This window comes from Lytechinus variegatus, chromosome 15 (genome assembly GCF_018143015.1).
Source record: "Lytechinus variegatus isolate NC3 chromosome 15, Lvar_3.0, whole genome shotgun sequence".
Classification (NCBI taxonomy): domain Eukaryota; kingdom Metazoa; phylum Echinodermata; class Echinoidea; order Temnopleuroida; family Toxopneustidae; genus Lytechinus; species Lytechinus variegatus.
In genome coordinates, this window is record NC_054754.1 from 24,853,387 (window position 1) to 24,865,518 (window position 12,132).

General features: G+C 36.5%; 1 protein-coding gene across 2 annotated transcripts in view; it reads right to left on the minus strand.

Annotated features, from left to right (window-relative positions):
- Window positions 1-12,132, minus strand: part of LOC121429293 (EVI5-like protein) — a 103,716-nt gene that overhangs the window by 79,276 nt on the left and 12,308 nt on the right. Inside the window, exons 2-3 of one of the 2 annotated variants that reach the window (XM_041626294.1) lie at window positions 8,796-9,366; window positions 1,889-2,174 (exon numbers count right to left, since the gene is read on the minus strand). In XM_041626294.1, coding sequence (XP_041482228.1) covers window positions 1,889-2,174; window positions 8,796-9,277 — 768 coding nt within the window. In that variant the 5' untranslated portion in view covers window positions 9,278-9,366. Of the gene's footprint in view, window positions 1-1,888; window positions 2,175-8,795; window positions 9,371-12,132 lie in introns of both variants that reach the window. The other variant, XM_041626293.1, reaches the window with a different exon arrangement.

Below are 12,132 nucleotides of genomic sequence, written 5' to 3' on the forward strand. Positions count from 1 at the left end.
CTCAATCATAAAACCGCTTAAACAAATAAGCTTTGAGGCAACTTTTGAATGCAGAGCATTTAGATGCCTCCTTTAATAATAGAAGAAGGGATCGTATTCCAAAGTTTGTTTATTGATAATTGATTGCATTTTTCATACACAATGCCTTCATGCATTTTTTTATAACATTAAAGCTATATGTGCAATGGATCCCTGGTCTAAAATCAAAGCATTACTTTTTTTTCACACTGTAAATAATATCTCTACAGTTCAGCATCTTCCAAGCAAGGCTTTGCTAATGCACTGTGGGTTTCACAAAAAATTATAAATATACATGTGTATGTACATGTATGAGAGCATTTATAGCAATGGTCATAAATTTTCTAAATCTACCAAAACATATTACCTTAATGCTCTCAAACAGAGATTCCGAAATTTGGCAAAATTCCAAATAAAAGGTCATTCCTTTCATCCTTTGCATAAACAACACAAATCTGTCAAAACCTCAACATCTATAGCTACTGGATAATTATCACTACCAATCAACCAGATATCTTTGGTTTGTAAACAGATTTGTAATATCAGAATACGGTACATGTAAAGGCCATTAATCCAGAGTATAATCTGTTTTGCATTGGGTTTTTTTTTCTCTCTTCTAGATTTCCAGTTCTCGATGTTAAAAAACCGTTGCGATTGTGTAATAAATGACTGTATACCTCTTTTGTTGAACTTATTGCATAACTAAGATTCTAAATTGTCTAGGACTACATGTACATAATACAGGCATTTACCATGTACGCTTTTCCCTGACTCTTGCATTGATATTGTAGTCTTTTTCATCCCTCAGATTAACAGTTTGTGTTACATGAAAATCTCTCCATCCATTCCTACATGTACCTTCCTCCTCCTCAACCTTCACCTTCAATTGTTTGCTTTTCCTCTTTTAATACTCAGTCGTTTATGACCAATTCCCGTATCATCAACCATTGGTCGTGTGAGTCAATTTGTTCTTGAAAATTCAACCCTCTTTATACAGAACTCCCTCCAACCTCCCTCCACCTATCAATCCATCTTCCTTCTCCTAACCCTCCCACCTTCAAATGCTTGTTCTTCTTTTTTGAGTACTCATCCCAGTCAGTGGCAATCTTCCCCCATATTAGCCACGCTGGTCCTGCATGCTCATGCTCTCATCATCCAGCCCTCCTCCCACACTCCCCATCCACCCTCTATCCATCTTCCTTCTCATCCTTTAACTCTCACCTTCAATTGTTTGCTCTTCCTCTTTTGAGTATTCATCCCAGTCATTCACAATCTTCCCCCATATCAACCACTGGTCCTGCGTGCTCATGCTCTCATCTTCTGGCCCTCCTCCCACACTCCCCATCCACCCTCCATCCATCTTCCTTCTCATCCTTTAACACTCACCTTCAATTGTTTCCTCTTCCTCTTTTGAGTATTCATCCCAGTCATTCACAATCTTCCCCCATATCAACCACTGGTCCTGCGTGCTCATGCTCTCATCTTCTGGCCCTCCTCCGACACTCCCCGTCCCTCCCTCGTCCTTCTCATCCTTTAACTCTCACCTTCAATTGTTTGCTCTTCCTCTTTGGGTACTCATCCCAGTCATTGGCAATCTTCCCCCATATCAACCTCTGGTCTTTCGTGCTCATGCTTTCCTCATCCTCCGACACTCCCCGTCCCTCCCTCCATCCCTCGTCCTTCTCATCCTTTAACTCTCACCTTCAATTGTTTGCTCTTCCTCTTTGAGTATTCATCCCAGTCATTGACAATCTTCCCCCATATCAACCACTGGTCCTGCGTGCTCATGCTCTCATCTTCCGGCCCTCCTCCGACACTCCCCGTCCGTCCCTCCCTCCATCCCTCGTCCTTCTCATCCTTTAACTCTCACCTTCAATTGTTTGCTCTTCCTCTTTGAGTATTCATCCCAGTCATTGACAATCTTCCCCCATATCAACCACTGGTCCTGCGTGCTCATGCTCTCCTCATCCTCCGGCCCTCCTCCGACGCTCCCTGTGCCTCCTCCACCTCCTGCACCTCCTCCGCTCCCGCTGCTGTTGTTCAGTGCCTGGCTGCTTAGGTTACTGGTGGAAGAGCTGGTAGACTGTTGGCTGGCATTGGAACCTCTCCTTGAAGACCTCACTGACTTTAAAGACTTGGAGTCTGCCTCCAAAAGCCTGTAAATAAAATGGTATGCACAAGAATTCACGACCAGATTCCAACTTCAATACATATATTCAAAATTTGTTTTAAAACATTTTTTTTCAATATACATGTAGGTATTAATCACTTTCCCCCTTCTTTTTGATGAGGGGGGGGGGGCAAGGGAGTCATCAGAAGCATGCTTTTATAGTAAATGATTTCTTAATTCAGTGAATGCATCTACAACCTGTATGTACATGTACATTGACAAACATTAATCACCACAACAAATATATTTACACAAGTATATGTATGAAAACATGTTTGAAAAATTATTCATTTCCTTGTGTTTGAAGAATGAAGGTAATGAAACTGCATAAATCATTAAATCACAACTTGATTTGTGGAGTAATAAATATATTTCAAATGAAAGCTCATGCATTTCATGGTTTTGGGTACATGTATTTTCAAATTATGGATCCACAACAATAGGTGGTTTCAGACCGCCTCGAAGTTTGCCAGTTCCAGGTATTCTCTGATCGGAAAATCAGAAAATACCAGGTATTTTGGTAATGTGAAAGCAAACTACGTGTAATTTCCCCGAAAGAAAATACCCGCTAAATAGTAGGTACTTGGAGAGATTACGAGAACTTTCGTGGGGATTTTTCCAAGGTCGCAGGTATTTTGGCAATGTGAAAGCAAATTACGGGAACTTTTAGCCTAGCGTGTCGTTGGGCGTGGCGGCGTGGGTGGCTGCTGGGCTAGTGATTTTGAATCTCGTGCCTTGCCTGCTTATCAGACCATACTGCGCATGCTCGTAACTTCGGGAACTTATCCCGAAGGATGTGTTTCGGGTCGATGTGAATGCAGGAATAATTAACGGGTATTTTTTAACCTTTAAAAGTTCTCGTAATTTAACAAGGATTCTCGTGATCGAGGTGGTTTGAAACCACCTTCTGACAAATTCTTCTTGCAAGAAACATTTGGTTGCTTGCTCATGATCATGTACGTAAAGTGTGACTACTGTAGCTTTGCATTTGGTCAGTAATTATGTTTACATCAATCTGATTTTGACCTCATTGTTCCTTCACTTTTTTCTTTCCTGCATATACATTGTATAGGCATATAGTTTGACAATATTTTCTTTCATTTCCAATCAATCTGATTTCGACCTCTTTTCTTTCCTGCATACTTAAATGTGAATATGTTGACAATATTTTTTTTTCATTTCCAAGGGGGATCCACACTTTACAAGCTTCGCTTTTTAATAGTGGACCCCCCTCATTTCCATTTATACTGTTATCTTTTTTACAAAGTACATGTAAGAATACTCGTCTGTAAAATTGTATTACTTTGTATCATGTTTCGAATGGAAATGGATTAAAGAATTGAATTGAAATTGTACTATGCAGTTTGCAGCATTGTACAACCAAAAGATTAAAATTTCTATACTGCATGCCTTTATAAAGTGCAGTACATGTACATTGTCAAATACCTTGCTCTCACATGTGTAATTGGAAAATAATAACTTTCATGCAATACTTGAAATGTAAATATTTCCCTCTCTCAGATTCTCCCTAAAATAGGTTTTTCTTCATTACGGGCAGATCTTTTTCATTTCCCAATTGCTTCTGTCTTGTCTCCTTGCCCAGCCCTTCTTTGCAAGCGCAAACAATGAAATAAGAGTAGAACATACATGTAATTCCTGCAAATGTCATGTACTGTACCGTATAAACAAGTGAGAATTATTGTGCATAAGAATTCAACTTCTGAGGATGATGAGTGCTGTCAGTGATTTTCCCGTACAAATGCGCCTGAGCCAATCAGAGGCAAGGATTTCAGTAGCTTATAACAAATAATCAATGAATATCAATGAATTTTTGTTTTTACATGTGTATGACATTCTCTCTTGGAATCAATGTCTTATTTAATTCGGTGGCTGTATTTGAGAAAACAGATATATTGATCATTGTAAATACCGGTATAAATGAAGACTATTAACAGAAAAAGTGTAATGAGTCATTGCTATTTCATGTGAGAGGAAGGTACATTTATATACTTCATTTTGATTACGAGACCTTAGGGATATATAATTGAGCATTAGAGAGAGGGAAAATAAAAATTGATCTCTGTGGAAGTTGTTTCAATAGGAAATAAATTTCAAAGAAACCAAAGCTGGTGGACCTCATGGACAGAGTAATCTTTATGGTTGCTGAAAAAGTTTGACTGTAATAATGATAATAGCAAATAATAATAATAATAATTTGATCAATAAAAAAATAGTTACAATTTCATGTAGCGCTTACACTTTTTTTTCTATGCACTTTACAATTACATTGCAACTGTTATTACCAAGGTCATCAAATCCTGATAAGTCTGCATACAATGTACATGTATGTCCAATAATGCAATAGTACAGGAATAGTCAACCATATTTGCAAGCAAACGACCTTCCTCAATAATGAACATTAAACACTCATTAAAATTCTCAAGCTCTTAGTCATAAAAGAAGTTAAGTAAATATTTACATGTACATGTACATGCACCTTTTACAGATTTCAACAATTATGCTATTGCATATGAACATGTAAAATCCAACTTTCCTGAAATCCCGAACAAGCTTGTAAATTACCCCATTTACACTTCAATATACTGTAGTTGTGACTTTGAAGAACTTCACCCGAAATTCCATGTTTCTGGTGAAAATTTGTGTGGAGTTTTAATTCTGGAATCATTTTTAAACAAGGCTACAGAAGAGATGTATAAAATTACTTTAAAAAAAGAATCTTTCAAATGTGCAACTTTTAATCAACAAATCCAGAGGACTTAACAAATGGCTTTATGTATTGAACTCAAACTATCAGCTGAGGTGCCTGTTGTGCAACAGTTACAAAAAGGGTTGCATTTAAAAAAAAGATGTACCGTAACTACTATAAACTTTGAAAATATAACAAAATTTTGAAATTTCTTTAAGTAAAACAAAAACTCAAATGATCATTTCTGATTAACTGAATATTAAGTTGCACTTGACTAAGATCTGAGTTTTGATTGATTGCAACTGCATGTATCTGCTATGAAGGTTCCAGTTCCTACACTTATACATGTAATCTGTCCAACATGTACCTCCAACAAAAAGAAATCTGACAACTTACCCAATACTAAGCATAGCGGTAAGGCTTCGCAACATTTTCTCTCTGAATATATTTGAAAATTAGTATTATCCGATCCTTAGATTGACATCGAAGTGCTAATGTGCACGCTATACTCCTATATCAACAGCTATGACTCGAATTTGATGTATGCAGAATCTTAATTTGTGAGGAAATGGATAATACTTGAATTTCCTTGGAAAGTTGGAAGTGATAAGAAGGATTTCTCTTGATTTGGGAATGTATATTATACCCATATGTTGTGTGATTAGTGTTACTTGATTTTCGATTGATCTACATGTAGGCTGTGTTCAACCAACAGAGTTTTAATCAACAAACACAACTTTCAGAGACAAACACGGTCATACCTTATTCAATTAATTTGTCATTAAGTCGTAGAAATAAATGTCTTTGAAATAGCAGAAATGAATGCTGAAAAAGTTTGTTCAAGCAAAGCCTTCCATTGACCTACATGTAATATTTGATTTTAGTGCAAAAGAAAACATAAAGACACTACTATATGTACAGGCCTTCTACTGATATTGCAAGTACATGTATGTACAGCGCAGTACAATCTACAGTTTCTACACAGCCTTCTTCCTGGTACAGACTCATCAGTCTGTGATGCGCGGTGGGTGGGTTTAAAGAGAAAAATATACATGCTGCGGGATTGAATGTGGTCCGAATTAGACAGATTTTGTGACTTTTGTTCATGATTCTAGCCAAAAATAGAAGTTCGATTGAACGTGCCCCTAGTATAGGGACCTTGGGCGATTATCCCTACAAGAACAACATCTGTTTACCCAGCCAGTAAATGAATCATCAGAGATATGGATTTTATCCTTATGATGATCAAATCTTCTCTGGCCATGAAGACCTCAGGGCGAACCCTGCCAGCATTCCTGGACTGTGAATCGGGGCTGAATCAGCCACCTGTTTGCTCTCACAAGCATGGGCTTTAGGTTCGTTAGATTGTGTTGTACAGTGCGTCCCAGAATAAACGAAACCGAGATTTAGCTATCATTTATCATAACTTAATCATAAATAAAATAGACAAATGACCTATCAATTTAAAGCTTAGAATCTCCTTTTTCATCTGATATTACTACTTAGCTTATTTCTTATTCACGTATGAGTGAGCAAAAACAATTTGAATAAAGAATATCAAAAACTCATTTGGCGAGGGGTATCTGGGTTTCAAAAGGAAAACCACATTTCTGAAAAGTTCAATATCTGCTCTTTAATGTGGTACCTCAATTACAGAAAATGGTCAAGAAATAAAAAAAGTTCTGGTCATTTGAAATAAGGCTTGTATTTCCATAATTTCATGAGATAAACGTGTTTTCACCGGTTACCCACAGAAGCTTTCGCATGGTGAACAAAAGATTTAATGCATGGCTGATCGTCAACAAAACGGAGTGTTGAGTGAGTTTGAAAGCCAGCCTCGAAAACCTCTTCATTTTATGAAATTATTGAAATTCAAGCATTGTTTCAAATGACCAGAACTTTGTTATTTCTTGACCATTTTCTGTAATTTAGGTATCAAATTAAAGAGCAGATATTGAACTTTTCAAAAATGTGATTTTCTTTTTGAAACCCAGATACCCCCCGCCAAATGAGTTTTTGATATCCTTTCTTCAAATTGTATTTGCTCACTCATGCGTGAATGAGAAATAATCTAAGTAATATCAGATGAAAGAGGAGATTCTAAGCTTTAAATTGGTAGGTCATTTGTCTATTTTATTTATGATTAAGTAATGATAAATGATCGCTAAATCTCGGTTTCGTTTTTTCTGGGACGCACTGTATAGTGCAATGATCATTCAACTGAATTTCAACGGGGGGGGGGGGGGGGGGGCACTTCCATTCATGAGTGAATACCATGCGCGACCACAAGATCTCAAAAATCACCCTAAACACGTATTTTCCATATTCTGCTCCAATCGCATTGAATGAGCTGCAATTTTGGTGAACAAATTAACAACTGCATAACATTACAAAACTATGATGAAAAAAAAGACAAGTCAAGAATGAAAAACCCCAAGTAAAATAAAGAAAAGAAATGATTGATTATAGTGCTCGATGTTAATAATAATAATAATAAATGAGATTTGTATAGCGCACTTTCCATCTTTAATTAGATGCTCAAGGCGCTTCAGAGCAGAACAACAAAAACTATTCACATATGTTATGTTAAATTGAAAAATAATGGCTATGAAGGCCTCCAATGTACAGTACATGTACACAATGATTCATGTACACATACATGTACTACATGTATGTACATGTATACATGTATTTGTATGGCACACTCTTTATCACTATCCATAAATACTTATTTTTAGTTTGTGACAATGCCTTTAATTATCAGATACATGTTCATTAAATTGTAAATCAGACAGGGGGCCATACATGGGGGGGGGTACATGTCCATGTAGTACATGGATGTATAGGCCTACATGTACAGTACATGAAGGTGCTATCATCCCACCAGAGTGTACACTCATGTATTTACATGTAGAACGAGGTTTCCACTTCAACACAAAACAGTAGCAATAAAATGTAAACAAACATGTACATGTAAACATCAAAAGCAAAGTATGGCTCTCTGGTCTGTATCACAAGACATGATATTGAAAATTGAACGAATACTTGTTTTTATCAGCTTGTAGTGAAAGTTTTGAAACCCTGAACTTTACAGGCTTTGAAAATGGGCTTTATCATCTCACCAGTCTGATTCTAAAATGTTATCTTTATGTGAATAGACTTGTGAAAACAAATTTTGTACTACAAGATTTCGTTAATTTTTTGCCTTGCACATTACAAATTTATTTTCTTTAAATTACTATGTAAAAGTATTACTCTCTCGATTATACTTTCACTGTCAAGGTCAAAGATCACTGCTGTCAGCTGAAGGTAAATGAAGACATATCCTATGTGTTTATTGAGCTAGAAATGCTGCTGAGAAGGTTTTGGCAAGCTGCGTAAAGATTGCGAATGAAAAGATTATTAAACATTGAAAGTATTTCCGGTTCAAATTTATGCAATATTTCAACAATTTTTGTGGCTTTTTGTCTGTGTCTTGTACGCACTGTATCATGTCGTGCTTGACATACATGTATAAATGTATATTGTATGTATATTGCCAATAACAAGTGAACGTGGAAAATACAAAAATGTTTAAGAGAGCTCTGTATAGGCCTACTCAATGTTTTTAATAATTTCCTGTGCAAACTTTTTATTTTTCAAGAATAGAACTCTTGGATTAAAACAAGAAAAACTAAAAACAATTCTATATGCGAATGTAGAAGATGATAAAATGTGTAATAAAGCCTATTTTTTAGGCTAGCGAAATTGGTTGTTTTCAAAGCCAAATATTCAACTGGTAAATGGTATATGTACATGTATGAAATGTGACTATTTCAGCTTTCCATTTGTTTATAATTTGATAACTTGGTGTTTTCTTCCGAACAGACATGTTCATTAAGAATGTATAGTGTGGTATACCTGTTTTGCTCTTCCATCTTTGCCAACAGTTCTTCTTCAGTACTGCCTCTGATCACCTCGATCTTTCCCAGCTTTGAATCAACTCTCCCACTCCCACAGCTGGTTCCCCCTGGGCTACTAGCCCCACTGGTCAGGCTACTGGTGTCCCCATCTCCAATACTGCACTGGCTCGCCAGCGTCCCAAGGGAATCAACACTCTGACGACTCTTCAAAGTAGTGTCCAAAGAAAGTGGGGTGCCAGGACTACCTGCGTCGCCACCCCCGGGACTATCCCCACCCTGCTTCCTGGAGCTAGGAGAGCCGTAGAACCCAGAAGGTGATGTCCCGGACCCATCTCCGCTTCCCTCTCCTCCGTTCTTCACATTGTCTTTCGGAACCCTGGGTGACCCCTCTTTGGTTACAGGCGATGGCAGTTCCTCGGGGCTGCTAGGAACTGTCACAGAGATGTTGGGAGTGTTGTCAGAGGACTCTGCAGTGGCCATTACCCAACCCTCTATCCGCTCCACCTGATTCCTTGTTACCTACCAAGATGCATTGGCTATTGTCAGATCTGGCAAGAAATTTGATGATTCTGTCTGGGGTAAACAAGAAACAGAAAAAGTCAAATAAAAAATATATCAAGAGGGTATGTTTGGTGTTTTATCATACTGCACTGAAAATCCAACGAATTACCTGTTTGACATACGATGTATTTTCCATTCAGTTTACACTTTCAATATACGCATGAATCATGACATTTTTCTAGAGAAATTCCTCATGGTTAAAATAGGTAGAAGCAAATTAAAGAAAAGCAAGATAACAGTGACAATAAGCAAATCCTGTTTAAAAGTGGTAAATGTGAAGGGTGTTTTTTTAAGATGAAATAAATATGCAAATTGACATCTCTCTTACCTTCCACTACCATTTACTTTTAAGCAGGTGGACCACCCATTTACAACTGATTTAATCCTATTGGAACGGATTTCCACTGAACCAAATACACAGTATGCCAATGAGATTTCAGCAGGCACTCTAGAAAGTACATGTTCACTGACCTACTTGTACAAGCATGTATGTATACTAATACTGTATCCGAATTCATGGTGACGAACAATATTGTTTACTGTCCCTTGGTGGAGCAGTGTTCACACTGCAGTTTTATTGCACTCCAAAGTTCATCATACATGTGCATGTATGTCCTATAATGATCGGTTGTAAAACTTGTCACATCCCCTTTTCTGGAGTGTGAATGCAACTGTATGTACATGTCCCATAAAGTGTAATAATCTGTAAACTGTAAAGAGGAATTCATACATGTACACTGTACATGAACATGGAACCATTTTTCTTCTTGAAGCAGGGTTTTTACTTTGGGGTACAATGTATATGTAAATGTATGTTTTTAATGTACTTCAATATGAAAAGTGTTTTTGTATAAAAATGTACAGCTGTACATGTACATGTACCTGTACATGTATTCTTTACTGACTTCCATAAATTTATTCTTTCCATAAAATTTTGTACACATTTGATTCAATTACATGTATGACTACATCATAATATCTGATGATGTCAACATTGAACAGTGATGCTTAAAAAAGCCAACAATCGAAATATCACCATGTACATGTATGTCTATTTGCTTGCTCAGATGCGGCAAGACAATGAAAAGAGAGAAGTTACAGAGAGACAATATTATGCATAGAATAACGCAATGAATTCTGAATGCTCTTTATTTAATCTCAATCTTGGGTTAGATATGACAAAAAGGCTTTTCTCAATAATAACTTCTGTACCGGCACTGCCCTTATCTCAAGAAGATTCATAGTGTATATACTGTACGCACTCATATCTATTGCAGTTGAGCTTACAAAGTTTGGGCTCCAGATCCTGATTGAATTGAGCCATGATAAACAATCACTATGATGAGGATATATTTTCAACAAGGAGAGTTTGATTTAATATTCAGCATCTTCAAACATCTGACCTTTAACATTAACAAGGCAATACACTGTACAGTATGTTAGGCGCCAGAGCTTTCAAGACAAAAATTTTGTCAAATTTTGTACCCCCACCCTTCCTGAAAGTACTCATTTAGTAATTCTGTTGACATGCAAATCTGACTTTGTTTGAATTTTAGAGCCTATATTTGGTTGCGTATATCTGATATGATTACAAAGAGTTATTGAATCACAAGGCATGACCACATTGGTCAGATCATGCCAAGAGGATGCGCACTAATGGGTATTGATCAATAAGATTGCGCGTTTTATAATCTGTATGCATCAGCGTTTGCACGTAAGTGCGACTCTAAGTCATACAATGATACATAACACTTTGTAAAACATCCCCCAGGTTTGGATTTATCTACTTAGAATAACTGTGAATCTTGACTCTTGAGGGATACTAACTGTACAGGTTTCTACATGTACATGTATAAGGGAGTGGAAAAACTTGAGAATGTGAAACGTAACAATAGTCTACTATAAGAAAATAACAGAAAAAGAAAGAGAAGACCTGCAAAGTTGAACATAGAAAAAATGAAAAAGCTAGAAAAAAAAAACTAAAGAAATCTGATCTAAACCTTGTTATTTAACAACATACACTGTAGAATTGAAAGAGTGTCGAATCTTAAATATCTCGGAGTACATTTTGATGAACAACTCACGTGGGGAACTCATGTAAATGAAACAAAAAAGTTGCGTCTAGACTTGCACTTTTTGCTAGATTAGAGAAATACTTGACAGTTTTGAATGCTAAACTATTGGCAAATTCATTAGTTTTACCACATCTCAAATACTGTTGCAATGCTTGGACCAACTATAACCAAAACTTTAAAGAGCACTTTTATAATTGCTATTAATAATACAACAGTGTTGTATTATTAATAGCAATAAATTGAGGGCAGTATCGCATAAATTTATTTTACATGCGTTAAAGAAAATTACAATGTTTCAACTTACCCCGCGTTCCAACTAACCCCGATCTCCCCTAATGTAGGCCTACATGCCTGTAACACTGTCATAAGAGCTTTTATTTTGTATTTTTTTGAATGCCAAAAATGTCAGCTGGACAGGCAACACCAATGCATCTAGAAAAAAAGTATGTACATGTACATGTATGTCATGTGTGATTATCACCATCATCATCATCATTGCCCTCATAATCATCATCATTATACTAATAAATTATCACTATCGCTAATAGTATAATTCAACATTATTCATTATCACTATCCTTGCATCCTTTACCATTATCATTTTTATCAATCATTCATTACTATCATAATTATCATTTTAATTCATTACCATTCATTATCATCAATTATCATTAGAAATATTTATATATATTATTATCA